General features: G+C 38.3%; 2 protein-coding genes across 3 annotated transcripts in view; both read left to right on the forward strand.

Annotated features, from left to right (window-relative positions):
* LOC120590823 (uncharacterized) overlaps positions 1-4,581 on the forward strand; it is a 39,184-nt gene extending 34,603 nt beyond the window's left edge. For both annotated transcript variants that reach the window (XM_039848459.1, XM_039848461.1), the window contains one exon: positions 4,413-4,581. In XM_039848459.1, the coding sequence (XP_039704393.1) occupies positions 4,413-4,491 (79 nt within the window). In that variant the 3' untranslated portion in view covers positions 4,492-4,581. The remainder of the gene's footprint in view (positions 1-4,412) is intronic.
* A 4,051-nt stretch (positions 4,582-8,632) lies between these two features.
* APC (APC regulator of Wnt signaling pathway) overlaps positions 8,633-22,796 on the forward strand; it is a 223,011-nt gene continuing 208,847 nt past the window's right edge. Inside the window, exon 1 of the mRNA XM_039848445.1 lies at positions 8,633-8,711. The gene's annotated coding sequence lies outside the window, so the exon portion shown is untranslated. The remainder of the gene's footprint in view (positions 8,712-22,796) is intronic.

Below are 22,796 nucleotides of genomic sequence, written 5' to 3' on the forward strand. Positions count from 1 at the left end.
TCTCTTTAGTTTTTTTATACCCAGGAGGACAGGATATTCTGCTCCAATACAAATCTACAATGACTGAGTGTCTGACATATCAGATGCTAAAAGAGATCTTGCTAAAAACAGCTTTAAGTTGGAGGCTATTATCTCAATCTTGTTTCAATCAAGGTGTCCTTGATTTTGCTTTAAATTTCAGTTTCTTTGATTGGAGTTCTTGAAAAAGGAAAGAGGGGAAAATAAAGAATAGGCCTCTAGGAGGTATGCTCAGGCTGCCCATCTGCCAGAGAAGGCTGCCAGCTTTCTGCATCCCTGTGGCTACAACAATATAAGGCTCCAAGACCTTGAGTAAGGGTAAGGAAGCACCAATGCGTGGCTTTCTAAGACCACTCCTTAAATGGGTTCAGTGGAGGACAGAAATCTCTACATATACCAAAGAATTTGTGTGTTGCTGCTAACACTAACCCCTTTCAGTCATCAGATTTCTAATTTCACAGATATATCAGACAAAATTTATCATTCTATAGTTTAAATATATGAAATTCATAATATATCAATTATGTATCAAAAATTCCATTAAGCACACATGCCAGAAACAAAGGCAATATTTTATTCTAAAACTTTTTTTTTTTTTTGGTATGTAATGTGTGCTAATCAGAAGATAACAAAGAGAATTATCAAAGCCACTCATTCAACACCAGTCCTGTGGCAAATACATTGTTCTTGACTTATGCTTTTCTGGATGTCTCAAGATTAAAACCAATTTTAATCCCATTTTTTACTTTGTGTTTGAAGATATCATTCAAGTATTTAGAATGTTAATTTACTGAGACATAAGTTAGAGTGGAAAAATAAAACAATGATTATTTTTATTGAAAGTTACCAGTAACTATTTTAATGATTAAGTGGAAAAGATGGAAACAAGAAATCTGTCTTATTTAACAAACTTTACCGTCTCTTAAGTAAAAGCAGAATGAAACACGTTCGAACATCTGACAGGACCTAGCAACACCTGAATACATTTTACTGACCCAGAAGGCAACTGCCACATTCATCACAGCCAGAATCCTTAATATAATAGAAGGTGATTTATGGTTACCAGTTAGAAATAGGTTATGAAATATTGAATGGTAAGGCCATTCAGGGGAAATCAAAATTGACCAGTAGATTTACAATACCTACTACAATTAACTTTCAGTATATACCTACAAGGAAACCACTAATGTTTGTCACTTAAATGAAGGACTAAATTATATTTAATGTGGTTTATTTTCCAGTACCCTGCTTGATTTGTCCTAGCCCATACAATTTGTCATACATTTTACAGAAAGTACTAATTCATTTTTTGTTGAGAAAAAATTTAAATGCACACTAGGCTGGAGCTGAAGAGGCTAATCGGTTTTACAGATCAGCATAGCACCTTGTAAAGCTAAATAGCATGCTCCTCCACAGCTGAATTGTATGAGATCCTATAACAGGAGAGACAGAACATTGATGACCTGCTACGTACTTCATCTAAGCTTTAGGCAAATCAGTTCGGTGAGGATCTATGATTCTTCATAATGAAGAGAAGTCAAGCGTATACAAAATGGAATGCATATCTCAAATTCAAGAACATGCCTCTGGCATTTCATCCACTAAATTATCCCAAGAGTCTTTCTTTGCTCTTTTAAGTAGATGCTTTTGGGACACATCAATATGATTTGTGGTTACTTGAAGTAATTCAAGAAATGCCAGAAAGTGCCCTGATTACCTGTAGATATTTTTCTTGCCTCTGAAGTGAGGGAGATTATACCCACCAAAATAAATTTCATCAGATAAATTAGACCTTTCTCTACTGCTGTGTTCTGTGGCCCCAAAACCATGTGCCTGGGCCCTCGTTTTGTGCCTACATCACTCCAACTTTGGCATCAACTTGCCTGCACTGTTTCTCACTAGATCACAACTCTGAAAAAGCAGTGGGTGCCTGCAGCCTGCCTTCAATGACCAGTGGTTATGTGGGATATGAATGTCCTAGGATGTCTGAAGCTATCAGACTAGTGCTCAGAGTATGATCCTGTTTCCGGAACATTATGGCCCTCCCTCTGACCCTGGTTCAAGGGAGATTCCATTCCCAAAAAAAGAGTGCATGACAGCTGGGTTGAATAAAACAGGAAGTCCCAAACCTCTAGCCCATCAGCTCCAAGGGAACGCCCACTTTCTGTGCTACCACAGATCCCTGTGTATGGCTTTTAGAAAGCACCTATTTGTTTGTTTTATTGATGCATAATTGATATATTATGAATTTCATATATTTAAACTATAGAATGATAAATTTTGTCTGATATATCTGTGAAACTGTCATCATAATCAAGACCATAAACACATTCATCACCTCATGCCCCACCTCCCTCCACAGGCAACCACTGATCTGCTTTCTGTAGCTATAGATTAGTTTGCATTTTCTAGAATTCTGTACAAATGGAATTCTACAGTAAGCACTCTTTTTTTGTCTGGCCTCTTTCACTCAGCGTAACTATTTTGAGATTTATTCACATTGTAGTATATATCAATAGTTCATTTCTTTTTATTCTGAGTAGTATTCCATTGTATGTATGTACCACAATTTGTTTATACATTCACCTGTTGATAAACATTGGGGTTCTTCCCAGTTTGGAGCTATATGCTTTGACTATTCATGTATAACTTTTTTTTTATGAATATATGCTTTTCTTTATTTTGGGTAAATATCTAAGAGTAGCATGGCTAGATCATTTGTTAGTAAATATTAAAGATTTTAAGAAACTGCCATTATTTTCTATAGTGATTAAACCATTTTATATTCCTACCATCAGGATATAAGAGTTCCAATTCCTTCACATCCTTTCCAGCATTTGATATCATTAGTGTGTTCATTCCTATGGCTGCTGAAACAAATTACCATGAACTTGGTGACTTGACAGAAATTCATTCTCTCACAGTTCTAGAAGCCAGAAGTCCAAAATTGGTATCTTTGGGCTGAAATCAAGGTGTCAGTGGGGCCACACTTCCTCTGTAGGCTCTAAGGAGAATCTGTTCCTTGCCTCTTCCAGCTTCTGGTGGTTGTTGGCATTCTTTGACTTGTGGCTACATCATTCTAATCTCTACTTCTGTGGTTACATTGCCTCCTCTTCTGTGAAATTTATCTCTATTTCTGTCTTATAAAAACACTTGTGATTGCAGTTAGGGTCCACCTGAATAATCTCCTCATCTCGAGATCCTTAACTCAGTCACATCACAAAAGACACTCCCATACACACACACACATACTTATTATTTGGGGCAGGGGTGGGGAGGCATATAATATTAACAGTTTCAAGTTCTATGAATTAGGATGTGGATATCTTTGGGCAAGGAGCATTTTTCAGGCTATCGCAGCCAGTCTTATTAATTGTAAAACTTCTAACAGGTTTGTAGTGGTATCACATTATGGTTTTAATTTGCATTTCTCTAATGGCTAGTGACGTTGAGTATCTTTCCATATGCTTATTTATATCTGTATCTCTTCTTTGATGAAGTATATGTTCAAATCTTTGCCCATTTTTTTAATTAAATTGTTCATTTTTATTTATGAGTTTTTAGAGTTCTTTATATATTCTGCATACAAATTCCTGATCAGATATATAATTTATATCATTTCTTTCAGATTGTGGCTTGTTTTTCATTCTCTTAAAAGTGACTTAGACAGCATTTCTTTTCATTTTTTATAGCATTTCTTGATTTGTATCATAATTTATCCTTTCTAGACTTTTTGACTGAGTCATTTAAGGCATGGGCTATAAATTATTCTCTCTATGTCCTCAGCACCCAGTACAATGCCTGACACATAGGAGATCCTCATTGATTTTTTTTCTCCTCCCTTTACTGCTCTTCCTTTTCACAGGGTCATATTTAAAAAGCAAAATTTCTCATATTATTAACATAATTTCAGTGTGGCCTAAATAGCGAGTAGCTTATTTTATTTTTATTGAGATATAATTCACAAGCCATAAAATTCACCCTTTTAAAGTGTACAGTTCAGTGATTATTAGTATATTTATAAGATTATGCACCCATCACCACTGTCTAATTCCGGAACATTTTTATCCCCCCCAGAAAGAAATCCCATTCCCATAAGAAGTCACACCCCATTTCCCTCTCCCCACTACAGACCCGGGGAAACACCAATCTACTTCTTGTCTTTATGGTGTTGCTTATTTCAGACATTTCATATAAATCAAGTCCCATGATCTGCCATCTGCAATTGGGGGACCCAGGAGAGCCAGTGGTATAGTTCAATCTGAGCACAGAGGCCTGAGAACCAGGGGAGTCAATGGTGCAATTCCTAGTCAAGGGCAGGAGAAGACCAATGTTTTAGCTCATACCATCAGGCAGAAAAGCAGATTCTCCTTTCACTTTCTTGTTCATTTCAGGCCCTCAGTGGATTGGATGATACTCACCCATATTGGAGAGGGCCATCTGCTTTATTCAGGCTACCAGTCCAAATGCTAATCTCACCCAGGAACACTCTCACGGACACATCCAGAAATGCGTTTATCCAAATATCCTGGGACTCTATGATCCAGTCAAGCTGACACATAAAATTAACCATCATAAAAATTATCTATGTTATATCATGTATTAGTACTTCATTCCTTTTTATGATTAAATAATATTTCATTGTATGAATATACCACATTTTGTTTATTCATTCATCAGTTGATGGACATTTGGGTTGTTTCAACTTTTTGGCTACTGTGTATAATGATGTTATGAACATTCATGTAAAATTTTTTGTTTTAATGTGTTTTTAATTCTCTTGGTTATAGATCTGGAAGTGGAATTTTCAAGTCGTATAGTAATGCTATGTTAGACATTTTGAGGAACTTCCAACTGTTTTCCAAAGCAGCTGTACCATTTAACATTGCTATCAGCAATATATAAGGGTGTCAATTTCTTCACATTCTCTCCAACATTTATTACCTGTCTTTTTAATAATTTTTTGTAATGGGAATCCTAATGTGTGTGAAACGGTTTTGATTTGGACTTCCCTCATGACTAATGATGTTGAGCCTATTTTCATGTGTTTATTGGTCAATAGCTGATTTAAAGTCTTAGTCCAGTGACTTTAACATCTGGGCTTCCCTAGGGACAGTTCCTATTAATTGCTATTTTTTTTTCCTAGTTATGGGCCATACTTTCTTGTTTTCTTGTACATTTATAATTTTTTTGTTAAAACTAGACATTTAAATAATAAATTGTGACAACTGTGGAAATCAGATTTTCCCTTTTCTGGATGTGTTGTTGTTGCTCTTTGTTGTTACTTGTTTGTTTGTTTTAGCAACTTTCCTAAATGATTATGTCTGTGTTCTTTGTCATATGTGACTGGCAAAGTCTCTGCTCAGTTAGCTTAGTGGTCAGGTAATGATTGGACAGTGGTTTCTTTAAATGCCAAGAACCAGGTGGTCTCCCAGTCTTTGCCAAGGGGCCCTATGTGTGTATTGGGTCACGTCTTCAATACTGAGTCAGGAAGTTAACAACTCTGCCTTAGCCTTCACTTTCCACTTGCACAGACACTCAAGGTCATCCAGAGATGAGAGCTTATGGCTTTCTCGGTCTTCCCTCACTGTGCATGCACAGAATCCTGGGCATACACCGCCCTATGCATGCATTTGGCCTTCTAGATTCATAGGAATGTGTCAGAGCTTTTCAGAGTCCCTATGGACATAGTATTCCCTATCTTTTTCTTTTAAGCTTTTGGTTAGCCTATTGTTTATCCTTTCTCCATTAACTCAAGCAGCCACGAATTTAAACAATTGACACTAAGTGTTTTGACAAACGCCCCTGAGGAAAAGGCTTTTCCCACTAGATGAGCTTCACTCTGAATCATGTCAAATAAAGACAGCTTTGCAAGTATGGTCAGTCTTCTAGGGAACCACCAGACAAGTCAAATGATGGCAATTCTCTGGGAATAAGGCTTTGAAGGAGGTCTAGCTCCATTCTGCAACCTCCAGTGGCTGCCAGTTTGCCAGTTTTCAATGTGATTGCAAGCTATTGGTTTTCAAGGCTACCATGGAGCTAGAGAGGGAAGATGAGAATAGCTAAGTTAAAATGCCACAAATCTCACTATTTTTACTGAGATTCAGCCACTTTTCTTGAATAAACACTCCCCAGATTGCTGTAAGCCTTTGGTTAATACCTAAAGTTCTGGAACAGTTGACTCTGATGGATTTTGCCAGTTTTCTTATTGTTTATATGAAAAATTTTTGGCAATCTTTACTTTGACATTTTTTCTCTGTAGTTTATTTAAGGTGACATATTTTGTCACTCAAATGGTGTGCCCAATTACTATATTTTGCATAGCTAACTCCTACTCATCCTTAAGACTCAGCTCAAGAGTCACTTCCTTGAGCAATGGACACTCTGCAAATTAAATCTGACACAGAGCTGATTAATTAAACCAAGTGCTATCTCAATTTCTCTTGTTCAATGAGTGAATGAGGAGAACTGGGTTCATGCCAGATCGGCATTCGCATTTCCCAGTTCCCCTCACTTCCTCCCCACAACAGCCCTTGAAGCACTGTCTTTGAACGCCTGAGGCTCTACAGATCATAGCATGAAACTTTAAGCTAGAAGAATGTTTGTGAAGATTTTAAAAAGTAGATTTAAGCAGTAGGCAGTCAATTGTGCTAGATAGCATATAGATCTCTTCTAACCAGAAATTATGTGTTCTTTTGAATGAAAAAGATGGACAGTTACCCCAATGATTCACTAACAAGGCTATATGCTTTTTATAAAATTATAGAAATATATAAATTACTGATACATGTCCCCCTAAATAATATTAGAAATATGAATACAAGAAAAGTGTTCTTAATCTATTATGAAGATTATTGTGGAGAATTGTTGGCTAAATGAATTTTGGAGACCAATGGCACAGGTATATTGATACCACCATTGCTTTGGATCACATCTTAATTTTTCAAATTTAGACAATTAGTATGAATCAACCTGAACATCTCTTGGGGCATGTAAATCTTTTTTTAGAGACCATAATATGATTTTTTAAGTGGACTGTAATGTTATTTATAAGTGAATTTATACCATTTTTAATAGACAGAATTTTTTAAATTGGGCATTAATTGATTTTATATAACTTATGTGACATAATGCATTCATAGACCGATATAACATGTTGAGGGGAGAAAAACTCTTGAGCAAAGTAATACCAATAAGTAGTTATTGATTATGGTGCTGCTGATATTTCAAACAGCTCTATTCATATACTAGTTAGATAAAAGAAAAAATGTAGACTTATGGGATTATTATGAGAGACACATTTATATCTAAAGTACTAAAATAAAGAAAAAAGGAAATTAAGACTGACCAATTATCTGATAAAGTTTGTCATTAAAGAAATTTAGCCTAGGTGACTCAAGAGGGAATAAAACGCTCTTCTAATAAGGAATATTTTTGCTTGAGTAAATTCAAACAATTTCATTGACACTTTAATTAGCATTAATCCATAAAATCATTTAAGTAGGAAGTTTTTAAATTAGAACTTCTAACTGAAGCATTCAAGAAAAAAGATACATTCCAAAGCAAAGTGAAAATTGGTTGCATGACCATTTTTTAAATAATTTTATATTTTGAAATAGTTTAAGACTCACAAGAAATCACAAAAATAGTTCAGAGGTTCCCATGTACCCTTCACCCAACTTTATCCAGTGTTAATATCTTACATAGCCACTATACATGTCAAAACTAGAGTTGCATAACTCTTAACTCCTCATCCATGTTGAGCATATAAATGTATCAGGTGTCTGAAGATCAAAATAAAGGATTTTTGAAGGGTGATATTTCTTTGGAAAGAATTCTTGAGTGTGCCGTAGGTTCCCCTAATGTTTCATCCACAAGCAACCTTAGATTTGTAACGAATGAATATTTTCTATTATTTCCAAGAAGCCCCAACTGTCTGAAAAACTACAGGAGGAAAAAAGCACTTAAGATAACCATATAGGTTTTCAGTTTGGTTTTGGTTGTTTATTTCCTTAAAGCTTTTACCATTCTGTAATTCAAGGAGAGTTTTCAGCAAGAAGAAGAAATTATTGTTTCCAAGTAACTAAGATGCAAGACATTAAAGGCAAAATTTCTTTCTCTTTAAATCTCTCATGAGTACATCTCTAATTTTATTTTTACTTTTGTAGCTCTCTTAATTTCATTTTAGCAAAATTCTCATTGAAATCTACTTGAGAGAGAATAGGAACTGCAGTAATATACCCAGGGAGGTTTTATCTGTCCGAACATACCAAATGCCTGCAGGTCTTTATTCTGGGAAGTCATGCTTTGTTGGTGAGTTCTCCTTTGTACCTCACCTCACGTGATCCATCTCCTACCAACTCTGCATTACCCACATCCTCCCCATTTAGCTAACCCTTTTCTTTTAATTTATTTTTTCAGGTTTGGATTATTTCTAGGACTTTTGTAATCCTTCAAATCTTAGACTTGGTCCATGGAAAATGGGCATGTTTAATTCAAAATTCAATACATTTACCTCATTGCTTTTGGGAAAAAAATTAATCACTTTTTTCTTTTGTTAATGTTGTTGATTTTGTTTTTAATTCATCTCTATATTTTCTACTTTGCCTCACAGAGTGTCTTGAACATAATCAGAACTCAATGAATGTCTACTGAATGGATGAATTCCTTCCATGAAGAGCTGACTAGTGAAGGTAATAAGCCAGATAATTAGAAATCAGTTTTTCTTTAATATTTGGAAATTTATACAGATAATTACTTTAATATATTACATTGCTCTTGCGCATGTGTGGAACCCAGTATTTGCATATACAGACAGCCTTACAAAAAGTAGATAACCCCAGTTGGTTAAAAAAATCCTATTCATAGAAAATATCAAAATCAACTATTACCAGTATTATTTCTCAGAGAAAGGTAATTATTGGTCAGCGAGGTCACTGGATTTATACTTTTTATTGTCCACATTTCTACACAGTTTTAATTTTTTATATGCATGTATTTTTCAATATTAATTTTTTCAATTATATAAACTAAGTAGAGGTATTGTGGTCCTGAGCTTTTGAGCTTGTATCCTTCATTGACTCATAGTAGGGGATACAAAATCAAATGCTCCAGGGCAGAGGCAGGGCATGTAAGTAAGCAATTGAACTACAGTTGGGTTGTGACAAATTGGTGTTTTTGCCCTGTCTAAAGCGGCCAGGTGCTACCCAATTCTGGCCAATTTTGGGGTCCCATGCTGCTGGGTCACCCAATTTTCAAAAGAAATTAGAAGTCTGGAGATTATGTGGTGAAATATCCTGATTTTTAAATAAAAGCAACTGATTTTAAAGTTTCGTAGTTTAAGATGCAGGCCAAAGAAAACGCGTCTATGGCCCAAATCCAACCTGAGCATCACCAGTTTGTAAACTCTCACTTAGGTAGTAGTCTAGAGTACTTTACTTGTTTTTAAAAACAGATGAAGAAATTTACTCCTCTCTTGCCTGTTTTCTTCCTATCCAAAGTATCGGTTAATATTCTAGAACCTACAAAGTGCTCTAGGTATTTCCATGACAACTAAACAGTAAGCCCAGAAACTGCCAAGCCTCTGCAGACTTGTAAACTGATTCCCTATCAACACAGCCTTCTGGGGCCAGTCATAAGGGTAAGGTCTCAGGTGTGTGTTTCCTAAGAAGGACATGAAGGCCAAGAATTGAAATGGGGTTAATAGAAAAGAATCAAAGTCATGGAAGGAAGCAGTCTTCAAATCCTAGAGTTACATCCAGTTGGATTATAAACCCTAAAATAGTCATGCAGGCCAAATTTAAAATATGCATAATGTGATATTTGGATATGAGCAGGAGTCAGAACAAATAAAAAGCATTTATTCCTACGTAAAAACGTGTGTGTGTGTGTGTGTGTGTGTGTGTGTGGTATGTATGACATACACAGAGATATATAGGTAGAGAGATGGAGTCCCTCCCAACTTCAGAGCTAGTACTATTCAAGATTGAGCCATAAGCGAAGAACTAACCCAGAATAGCCTAATGGAGTCTTATTTTCCACTTAAATAATTTTTAACACTATTCAATAAAGACCACAAAGATAGTGCAGCTACCTAACAAATGAATTCTGTCAAGCCACTTGTTCAATCAAGTAAGATATGCCAAGTATTTTTCCCTTACGTATAATATCTGTCATGTCCCTTATCAGCACTCACTATTGAAAACTTAGCTGAAAAATAAGAAATAAATGAACATTAAAAACAAAATTCCCCAATGCATCTAAATCACCCTTACAAGGCAAGGCAATGAGGATCACAAGGCTGATTACAGGGGCACATCTCCCTCCAGCACATGTTGATCTACTTGACACATAGAACGCTAAGAAAATGGGCTCGCTGGTTCTTCATTAAAGTAATTGGAAGCAGCAAATAAAATACAACACAGCCCTTAGTAGGCACTCCATAAATTTATCAAGTGATAAATGTGAGTACTAGAAACAAAACACAGCTAAAATTGTCAGCCAATTGCCTGACAGAGAGAGAGAAGACACATACCCTTAAGAGTTGACACAAGACTTAAAATAACATCTTGGCGTGAAGATCTTAGAAGTAGAAATAAAGCTGCGGAGAGCATCATTCTATATCGCACAACGCAAAACTGCTGCTCTACCCTGCTTGAGAGGGGCCACTGTGGAGGCAGCCTACCTAGGTTCCATTGCCATCAGCTGGCTGGGTGACCTTGGACATGTAGCTTAACCTAACTTAATTGGGTTTCCTCATCTAGAAAAATCTAAATGCCTCATAGAGTTGTGAGGATTCAATGAATTAACACTTATAAAACAAGTCTTAAAGAGTGTCAGGTACACAAAAAATACTCAATAAGGTTATCTATGGATAAGGACACTATTGTCATCTTGGAAAAGAGTAGATTACATTATGCTCAGGATAATCTAATTAATAAGGCAAGAAGTAAATAACAAATGTGTGGAAGACCTTCCAAAATTATTAAAACCAAAAAATTTGGTTGTGTAGAGAACTGCTTCTTTAGCTATGTAGAAAATTCATGCGAAATACTTGATTGGTGAGCATGGCGGCATAGCTCAACACAGTGTCCTATGGACACCTGCTAGAAGCAGACCACCTGACTTCAGTCTTGGCTCTGTCAGTTACTAGCTGTGTAGCACTGGCAAGTCACTTAAGTGTGCTTCAGTCCTCTCATCTATAAAATTAAGATAATAGTAGCATTGTTATTAGAACTATCTTATGATTTTTGTGGTCCCTACATACATTTGCCTTCATAGGCCCATTTTTTCCATAAAATAATATTAAAAGTTATTTTTATGACTACAGTGGCATAAAGACAAATGAATCCAGGCTGAATTCCTTATTATATATTATTATTATCACATTCAATTTTTTTCTCCTGACTTTAAAGAAATTAAATTTAAAACACTTTTTGTCATGGACACTAGGCACGAAGTCTACTGCATAAGTCAACCCTGATTGTTATGAATACTGAATTAATTAGCATTTATAAAGCACTTGGAACAGTGCCTGATACCATAGTAAGCACTATATGAGTTTTTGTTAAATAAATAAAAATTTAAAGTGTCAGACAAGACAGATGTTACTTTTTTTCCAAACTTCCTCCCTGCTCCCCCTGCTCCCCCTGTGATCAGTAAATTCTGTTCCAAATTATGGTTAAAAACTTGCCTATCACTAACCTGTAGTTAGCAGTCGCAACTCTGAAACTACAAAGGCTTCAGAAGAATAAATTAAGAGCACAAATTGTGTTTAATTAAATTCCATTTTGTTAAAAATAAGCAGAGGTGCTGAACATTGATTGCACCTCTTCCTGAATCAGCACAACTTAAGAGGTGCTGAGCAAGAGAGGGTTGCAAGATTGTGGCACCTTGAATGGGGAGAATTTGCTTTGTAGTTTCAAGCCTTCATTATCAGGAGCAATAGCCCTTATCAATAGCCCATATGTAGGACTAAAGACACCATATTTAAGAGAGAAACTATAAGGGTTTTTTTTTTCTCCCCCATAGATTAAAACACACATACGAAAAGAATGTTATAAGATAAGATTTTTAATAATTACATTCACTTTAAATGCATAACTGATAACTGAATTTTCATTATGGTAATTCATTCCATAATATAGGAAGGCTAAAAGAAAAATTCAGCTCTCTGTAAGATCCCACAGGATCAGAAAAATTTATAACTGCCTTTATTTCCACTTTCAAGGACTAACATGGGCTTAGAACACAGTCAACACTGGATGGCCTCATTTTTGGCCATTTGCATGAAACAAGATTGAAACACCAACCACTGTTTAAACTTGGATTCAGAATACCTTATGCTTTCATCTTAATCTCAACCTCCTTCATTTTCTCTTATCTCCCCTGCTTGAAAATCATGACTCATTGCCCAGCTCTGGTCTCCGTGTTTGCCCCATGGATTTGTTATTCATTCTTACTCTCCCCTGTATTCAAGCATCAGCCTAGCTCACTCCTTGGACAGTTATTAGCTACCCCTCTCACCAGTGTTAGCTGCATAATTAGCGGGGCTCGTGCAAAATGAAAACATGGAGCCTCTCATTTAAAAAGCAGAAGAAAAAACTTTTTTCCTTCTTTTGTGGTATCTCTCTTGATTTGTCATGGTGTTTTTAATTTGTTATTTGATGTTGCACTCCCTCATGCTCAAGGATACTTGAGGAATGAGTGAGACCCAGTCTCACAACTCAACAGGGGGCGTGTGTACAGCATGAGCATGCTTGGTCCCGACCCTATTTGCCTCACACCCAGGCCCCAACCAGGGGCACAGGGTACTGGTGAGAGGGGTAGCTAATAACTGGTGGGGTACTGGTGGTTACAGAGGGTATGTGGCTGCTGGGGGAGCCTGCAGCTAAGAAGCAGGGAGCAGATGGTGAAAAGCAAGATTGCTTACGAGTCGAGGCCTTAAGTTCCTGCTTCATGATCATGTCCCATCTGACTTCACTTATAAAACACAAATTCAAAAATAAAATTATTAAAAATTTCAAGATGGCGATCGCAGAGCATTAAACTTCAAGCATGGGATTTTTCTGAGCAGAAGACCCTGTGCAGCTGCATCGGTCACCTTTGAATTCTTAATCCAGACTCAGAAACTCAAAATCCAATCCCCATTTGGCCTCTTGGGCGCCCTGGTCCTCTGTGAGGAAGTCTGACTCAGACCCTGTCCTTCACAAACAATATAAACTCATGACCAGATTTCCAGAATTCAGTCAAGTCATTCCTTGTCCCTCTTGCATTGCTCTGTGTGTCTGGCCTTCTTGGATCCACGTACTTAGCATGACCAAGCACCTCGAGACAAGAAATGAATGGGCTGTACTTTTCTCACAGTAGTCCGTGCTTTCCTTTCCAGAAGCATTTCCAAGTGTCTGAGTTTCTAAGAGGAGTATTGGACCAGATCCCAACACACGAATAAAACTAACGAGGACACCCTTCATCCTAGATCATTTTTTTCTCTCCTTACCTTTCTCTAGCTCCATCCTCTTACTCATATTTCAAGTTAGATTGTGTTGAGTATCGCAAGTCACTGTTTATTATTGAAAGAGGCATTCCAACCCAGCCATGACAAGATAGAGAATCAAACAAACCCCACTGTAATCCCCTTGGAGTAATTGGAGTAGGCTGTATGGATTTTATAGTAACCAGACATGTGCTTCTAGCTGCCAGCACCTAGATTGAATTTCTCTCCTACCAGTAAATATCGGAGCAATCTTTTGCCAGTTCTCTGGGGAAATAAAATCAAGACGTACTCAGAGCAGATAGACCATATTTATATCAGATGAATTGATAGTTGTTTTATCTTGAGCATTCAAAAAATCTGTTAGGCTCAAAAGAGTTTGAATTTAAATACAGAAGTTATGGTTGTCTATAGCTAATTCAGTCCCTGCCTTATCCTTTAATCAGTCACATTGTGTTAAATTTTATCACTTGTTATTTCATACCATAATTTTAAAATGAAAAAGACCTTGAAATAATTTCGTTTTCTAGATGAGAAAACTGGCGCCCAGAGAAATTAAGCCCAGGGTCACACACAGTGGATTAGGTAATGTTAAGAAAACAGTTGGAACTGGCTTCTGACTTCCTACCAGGCCTGCCCTGATTCTATAGCCCAATGATTTAAAGAATCCGAAGAAATATAGGAAGTGTTAGTTGGATAATTATAAGTGTTTTTCTAATTAAATGCCAAACAAATTCACCTCAAATAGAAAATTTAGAACTCTTTTTACATAAAAACTAAAAAACCAGCTATAAACTGGAGGCCTTATTCAAAATTCTCGACACACAAACATTATTGCTCTTATTTAATTAAAAAGCACTTACATGCTTATATAATACATACTTACTAATCAATAACCCTTAGTACTTTAGCTCATTCAGAATCTTGCTTGTTTGTTCCTTTCCAGGATCTCATTTTGTCATGATTGTTTGGGGCCAGTGAAACCCTGGTGTTTCTTTTAATAATCATGTACTGGAATTACTTTCACTAAGTATGACTTTAGAGGAAATGACCAAAATTAGATTTGATCTAATTCACATCAACTATATTGCATTAAATGCTAAAGAAAGGGTTGGACAAAGGCCATGGAGCTAGGTGTAGCAGACCTGAGATATGGCCTGGGGGGCAGGCACACTAGGCGGGCCTCATCCTGACCCAGTCACTGTCCCTAAGAGAAAGAATTGACTCTGTTTCTAGGTCCATGATACCCGTTCTGACTGAATAGCCAAGGAGAATTAGGCCAATTGGGATACAGCTGTCACAAGGTCCATGGGGGTCTAGAAAGTATTGCCTATGCTGTTCAGCAGGAAGAAGTCCCTCTGTGGCTTGGAAGCCTCTCGAGTTCCAGCACAGAAAGCTCTTCTTGTTCTGAGAAGCCTTTGACAGCAGTGATGAGAGGCCCAGGAGGAGAGTATTCACAAGAAGACTATTTCAAGGGAAAAAAAAAAAAAAAAAAGCAAGAAGCACAAAGAACACTCAGGTAGGTCTGGAGATTGAGTGTAGTCATTAGATGTTTGGCTAAGCTAGCCTCCTTTATTTGCCTGAGGACACAGTGAATGCCCCCTGACTTGGAAGCTACCTGACCTATCACTAACGCTGATGCCTTTGGATCAGTTTGTATGGAAGATACTACACACCAGACGCCTCTCTGTCTTACCATGTTTCCCATCACCCAGAAGCAGCTGGCCCAATAGAACGGTAATAGAATATTCTGATGAGACTGAAATCTAGGTTACAGTGCCAGTTAAAATACAATATCCTAAAAACATGGGATTCTCTCTTATAAAAGACAGTACTTGCTTAGATCAGTAACTAATATTTGGTGCTCTTTCATCCACTGCCAGCATACATGGGTCGAAGAATCAAGAGGTAGATAAGGGAATGTCTCCTCTCACTATTACGTATAATAACCTTCTTGCAGAATTTTTGCCTCCCATCCCCGTTATAATGTTCTGTACTGGTTTGAAGGGAGGAATGATTCCTTTTGGGTACACAGCAATGTTTCCATTGAATTGAAATATGAGACTGCTACCTGGTCATTTTGGGGTCCTCATATCCTTCAATCAACAGGTAAAAAAGATTACTCTAATGGCTGGGATGATCGATTCTGATTACCAAGGGCCAATGGTATTGCTATTATAAAATGAAGGTAGGGAGGACCATGTTCAGAACTCAGGGGATTCTCTGGGGGTGTACCTTAGCACTTCCATGACCAATAGCAAAAGCTAATGGAAAACTCCAGCAACTAAAAAAAAAAAGGCAGAACCACTGAGGGTTCAGACACTTCTGAAATCATTCTGTCATTCATTCGGGAATGAATATTTGGGCTACTTCAAGTTAAGAACTAGCTGAGGTTCTGACTGAGAGCATAGAAAACTTAGTATAGGAGAGAGAGAGAGAGAGAGAGAGAGAGAGAGAGAGAGAGAGAGAGAGAGAGAGAGAGAGAGAGAGAGAGAGAAAAAACGGTAAAATTTTCTGTAAAGGACCAGATAATATTTTAGGCTTTGCAGACCATATGGTCCTTGCTGCAAGTACTCAGCTCTGCCATTGTAACCTGAAAGCATCCGTAGATAATATGTAAATAAATGGGTGTAGCTGTGTTTTAATAATTTTTTTTTTAATTTGGATTTGGCCTATAGGTTGGAGTTTGTTGACTGCTGATATAAACTAATTTTGTATTTCTTCTTCCCCATACTATTTTATGTAAGACAATTTAGTCTTTCCGTAGTAGAATATTTTGATGAGACGGAATTTGAGAATAACTAAGATAGCTCAAAGATGGATATTACTGTCTCCCAGAAGTAGATACAGTGACTGCTCAGACTTTGAGGGCTATTGGGACATTGAGATACAATGAGGTTGAGGACATCCTCTGTGTAAAGGAAGTTGCATTTAGTCAAACAGAAACCTGAAGTTGTTTTCCATGTCTGGATGTCCGTGGGGAAGCTCTTGTGTGGAAGAAAGGTGCCTGTGGGTGCTGAGTGGCCAAAGGAGTGGCCGGATATTAAGTTATTGTTTTCCAGCATCAAACGCATCCTTTTATAGTCTGCTCTGTGATTTTGAGGCTAGTAGGAATCCACAAACCTCAGTTCTCCTTTATCAACTGGATCCCTTTTAGGCTTTGCCAATAAGGGGCACTAGCGGGAGACTACAAGGCTGGAGGAAGAAGGGACACACTCCTGCCTGTGTACTTCCTGTTCCTTTTGTCTTATTGTTCCTGTCAGCACCATCCTAGCAATGGATTTTCATCTCAGGGGCAGCAGCAGGTTGTCCTAGTAGCATCAGTTGCTTCTGGCTTGCATTTTTCCAACACTCACAGAACCAGCACCATTACATTCCCTAGAGATCCCAGCACCAGCGAGTCAGTGCCCCCTCCTCAGAGGTCTGGGTCTCACCCCACAGGGCGTCCTTCAAGTTCCTGAGGCAACAGTACAGCTGAGTGAGCAGTGACCCTTATCAGAGGTCTGAGCTTCAGCTTTGCAGGGCCCCTCCTCAAGCCCTAAACTTTAACAATCTCAAACTCTTCCAGTGATTCCCCCAGTTCTAGGGTTGTAGCCGCTTCCTAGAATTGCTACTCTCTTAGTATCTTCTTTTTGAAAAGCCTTTTCATTTCTTCAGTACAGAGACATGGAATAGGTAAATAACTGAACGAAGGCCACACAACTAGTACAAGACAGGAATAGAGCTTAAATGCAGGTCTTTCTGGTTGCAGAGCCCTTGCTCTTTTAAATACTACACAGTTCTGCAGAGTGAAGGCAGATCTAGTCAATTTCTCTCTGGCCTTCTAACAAGGACACTGATGTTCAAATTAGACTGGGTAGAAGCTAGGTAGGCCATGTGAATGCAAGAGCAAGCACAGCTGGCAGCTTTAAGATTATATATGACACTGGGCCCAAGTGAGTTCTATTCCAAAGCGCTAAGGAGCCTGCAGATGAGATCTGAAATACTGTAGTAACTCTCAAAAAAAAAAAAAAAAGTGGGGTGCTGCCAGAATAGTGGAGAGAGTTAAAGGTTTTTCCCTTATCTTAAGTATATAAATCGTCTTGACATTAACCTCCGGCATAAATGAAGGTGTACTTTTAGCAAAACTGATTCCCAAGAATAAGCATGTGAAACACCTAAGCTCATTTACTGTTACACAGTCAGCTGTGATATGCACATGGGTGAAATAATGAAATGAGGAATGGGTGGGGATCACAATTTTGGTATCCTTGCTTGGAAATAAGGGCAAGATTTGAAGCAGTGTTAGTACCTGGGTTGGACCCAGCGGGCGGGTTTCAAAAGGCAGAGCCGAAAGCACAGCTGAATCTCCGTCATCTCTCTGCCAGGAAGGCAGCCGGGTGCCTCCTGTGCCTCCCAGGAAAAATGAATTCAAGATGGAATGAGACCCACAGGGGTGAGGTCGTCAATGTCATCCTGAGGATCAGATGGAGAAGGTGAGGCAGACCTGGAGATTATTACTAGAAAGGCGAGATCAATCTATGAGGCCCAGCAGTTGAGTGTTACTTTCTAAGGGAGGACCTCCAAGTTTCCCTTTGCATCTCTGTCTCCAAGTTGTCTGTCTGCCCACATGATGGTGATTAAGATGGCAACTGTGGTGGTCATTTGTTGGTTTTGCCTCCAGCATTCATTCCTCCTCCTCCTGGCAGCAGTTCCTTGATCTTTCTTTGCTTCATTGGCTACATTCTGTGTAGACATGAAGAAATACCACTGCCACCCAAGCAAGGGGTAGGCATGTTTCAGATGGGGTGGACATGGAACCCACACTGGGCCAACTCTTCCTGCAGTTCGAATCTTAATCAGAGGGCCAAAAGACTGAAAATAATTGTTGCCGAAACAATAGCAGCACCTTGAAAAAACTGTTCATTAGTTCCTGCTATTTAGATCCCCAAAGCTGCCTTTTCTGCTCTCTCCAAGCTTGATTCTTCCACTCTCCCTTCAATTTTCTGAGCTGTACCGTTTCTCTCAGATAGATCCATTTTTGGCCAGGGATTTTGTTCATTCATTTGCCTGCTCGCAGCTGTGGAATCCACACTGATTCCACAAGCTGTGTCGGCAAGGGAAAATATAAAGGTTCTCTACCAGCTTTAGAGGACTCTCACATGGGAAAAAGATAATGGTCTTGTTCTATATTGTTTCCGATTGCACATAGCCACAGGAGAGTTATAGGGAAGCAGATCGTAACTTCTATATGTTCAGGCACTAAGTGCTCAGCTTCTTCACCACTAGATTCAAAATTCCCAGCACAGAGCCTGACAGAATAGGGGCTAAATAAATATCAATTACAGGAGTAAATGGAAATAGAATGATCCATCCTTTAATTATGGAATTGCTACATCATGAGGTGGTGAGCTCCTTGTCATTAAAGAGATTTAATTAGAGCCTAGATCTCTCAGGATGACAAAAAAGAAAAAAGAAAAAGATTCCTGCATTGAGTAGGTCGTTTCCAAAAAGCATCTAACTCTGGCTTTGTAATTTATACTTATTCTATTTGATCTTAGAAAATATTTTTTAAGTAAAAATAGAGCACTGTATGCATTAAGATAATATAGAGAGCACAGACTAGATGGTTAGAGCCAAAAGAATATGATAATTTCTCAAGATAAGGAGAGCATTTCTTTACATGCCCATAAAAATACAGCAAAAGCTGTAGCATGAGATATAAACCATTCCTGACTTGTTTGCAGTGATCTGTTTTTAGTCTAAGGAAAGTGAAATAATAAGAAAATGGATAGTTTGGTTGCCATGGTTATTTCTATCCACCAGCTCATCTCACCACCCATTTTCCATCATTTCTAATAACCTAGTTTCTCGAAGCCGTATCTTAGGAGCCTATAACCCAGGCTCTTTATGAAATGGTTCCCCTTGGCACCACCATCATCTCGCCACTCTCCACAGCTTCCCTTTGTCTCGCCAGTCTTCAGCATGGCTTGGGAATGATAAATACCCAGCCAAAGGCTACCAAGATTTTTCAGTACAGGTAAGTCTCATGCTTGGTCACATCCAATTAGGTGTCTGAATGGCTCATGTGTTTCTGAACCTTAAGGGTACATCCTTCCCTATGTTGCCAGAGCGAAAAGCAGCTGAAATGGTAGGTTGCTATTTTCTGTAACACTAATTTTACTTATTTTATAAGCAGCACACCTTAACGGGGAGGCATGCGGAATTTAAAAAACACAGTCTGGAGAATATGCTACCTTGTGACACTGAGCTAGACAGTTCTCTTTTTTGTTTCAGATTTCTTTAGTAACTAAGACAGTATCCCAAGTTTTGGCAGAAGCCTGTGAAAATGGAAAGAATCCCTTTACGGCCTCTTCAGAGACACTTTGTGGGGAATTATGCCCCCTTGGTATATTCTGGTCTGTGTTATAGCAGTTGTGGAAGCTTGACTTTTATAAACTCATACAATTTTTTAAAAAGGTACTGCTAATGTCACACATTTACACATCTAAACAGTAGGTGGCAACCTTGCCTTTTGTGTCGCCAGTCAAAGCCATTTTGTAAAATCATAATAATTAAGGAAATAAATTAAACCATCAAATCTCAGCCTTCCTTGCCCAGTTTTAATATTGGCATCCAGGTGTAACAAACAGCCAAAGCCTATCCTGAAAGGCAAGCCCAAATCAGGGGAACATTAAATGTATATATAGACTTTTTTTTTTCACAGTATTTATCTGAAAGCCTACAGCCTCACAATTGTTAGAATTCCCTCATGTTCCTGGGTGTGTATGTTTGTGGATTAAACGCTTGTTCTAGGAATGGGGGCATTCTATGGTGAAAAAGAGACTAGATCCTTGCTTTTGTAGCACTTGCACTGAAGTGGAAGAGGCAGACACTAAACAAGTAAACAAAAATAACTTTACATAATAACTACAATGAAAAAATGAGGACATCATGTACTAGAAACTGGGCATGAGGAGAAGGAAAAGGTGGTTATGAAAGACCTCTGAGGAGCTGGTATGTGACCCAAAGCCCAAATGAAGAGGAGGAGCCAGCCAGGCCAAGAACTGGGGACAGCCACTCCCCAGCTCCAGCCAACTGTGTCCATGCAAGAATGTAGGGCCTGATGCCTCCTGTTTTTTCTAGAGAAACTAGAAATACAGATTTTTATACAATTAAAAACAATTCTTTGATGGCCAAATAAATCATGTCTATGTATTTTGTGTGGCCTGTGGGCAACCCATGTGTAAACTCTGCTTCAGTCATTTATTTATTTTCCAATATTATGAAAATTTCAAATGTATAGAAAAGTTGAAATCATTTTACAGTGGATACTCTGTATACGTATCACCTAGATTCTACTTGCTTTATCATATATCTATTTAGTTACTTTAATCAAATTTTAACTGTAGAATAGAGGAAAAGAGAGGGTAAGTCCTGTAGAGGTGACTCTAGTCTAATTAACTCATTTCTTAAAATTCAACCTCAGAGGGAGGAGGAAATGGGAAATTGCTAATCAATGGGTATAAAGTTTCAGCTGTGCAAAATGAATAAATTTGTACCTGTGGATAGCAAAACCGTATTGTACGCTTAAAAATCTGTTAAGAGGGTAGATCTCATGTTAGGTGTTCTTACCACAATAAAATAAATAACAATAATACATTTTTTAAAAATTCAGTGTCTTTTATTTGCCAAGTTTTTTATTCAGCTACGATTTTAAAATGGTCCTTAGAATGCCTTAGACTCCTTAAGCTTATACAATCTTTTATGTCAATTATATGTCAATTTTTAAAAAAATGGACCTTAAGAGTTAGAGATTTCAAAGTGCTGGTAAACCAGGTCAGCATCGGGCAAATTCAACCTGCCTCTCACTGTGACATCCCAGGGAGTGAGCCCCTGGGTGCTGCAGGGTTTTCTGAATGAGAAAGAGAATGAATTCTTCTCCCATTTCCCTGGATGCAATCAGAACCTCTTAATACTTCATAAGTCAGACCAAGAAGGTCTGGGCAGGTCTATGGGCTATGGATTATCTTTCTCTGCCCTCAGTTTTGTCAGAAAGGGCAAAACGCAGACCATGGGATCCCTGCCAGGAGGAGAGTGTGCAGTTAAAGATGTCACTCACTCTGCATATGTGCGAGCAGGGCCTCTTGGCATGTGGGATGCTCATTTTGTGTGGGAGGTTAGAGTCGAAAGCCTGGGATGTGAAAACTGATTATTTTAATTAAGTCCCAAGAGATTTGATGCAGAATACTTTTTTAGGGGGTTGAAAATAGCCTTTCTCAGGGTTCCCACATGTGCACTGGGAACCAGGGAAAGGATTTAAATCCTGACAGCAGCTTTCATGTTGATTTGTCTGGAGAGATTGATCAGCAGCCTGCTCTTGTTCTTTGTGGTGACTGAGGAGCACCTAGGGACAGAGGGGAAGAGAAAGCTTTTATACCTACTACTGTTCTTCCACTACTTTCCACTGAGCTTAAAGAAAATTACATTCCCCCATGTGTTAGCAGCGTATCATTAAGGGATGGTAATCACCATGGTAACCCGGGATAGTCTGCTACAAGCAAATGGAAAAAGAAAGAAAAGCATAGGGCCAGAGCTTTCTGCACCCAGGCTTTTAAGTAATATGGAAAAGGATATTACTTTTCCATATCACTTAAAAGCCCAGGCTTTTAAGTAATATGGAAAAGGATATATTTTCTAGACTGACAGCTGGACTGAATTTTAGAATCTTTAAATCGTAAAAATGAAAGAAGACTTACAGAATGACCAAGGGCTACAACTGAATGCCTTTAGGATCAGCTGATCAGGTAAATAATCAGGCCAGCAACACGGGGGCGGGGGGGGGGTGCGGGGGGGTGTGCTTAAAACTGGGGCCAGGCTCTGAGAGAAGGGGCAACAGCTTCTGCAGCTGCAGCTAATTGGAACAGTGAGAGAGGCCAGCCCTGTAATGTCAGATGGTGCAATTTTTAAAGGAAGCTGAGAATGCAGATTTTTATATGAAGAGTCCCAATTTTGACTACTAATTAAAACTAATTTCAAGCAAGTCAAATAAGACATGTCTGTGAACTCCCAGTTTATATTTGACTCAATACATGCACCCACTCTTTTTCTTAAACCCTGAAGATACTGAGGTCGAGAAGAGTTGTTATTAGTGCAGGTCACCCAGTCAGTGAGCAAGTCAGGCCTCTGGGATCTGGACTCAGGTAGAGTGCTCCTTCCTTTTTAAAATGTTGTGGTGACAAGTCAGCTTAGCTTCAGGGGCCTTGTTTCCACTTTCCTTGGTACATAAACTCTGCCGGCAGTCAGG

The sequence above is a fragment of the Pteropus medius genome, unplaced genomic scaffold (genome assembly GCF_902729225.1).
Source record: "Pteropus medius unplaced genomic scaffold, Ma_sr-lr_union100, whole genome shotgun sequence".
NCBI classification, from domain to species: domain Eukaryota; kingdom Metazoa; phylum Chordata; class Mammalia; order Chiroptera; family Pteropodidae; genus Pteropus; species Pteropus medius.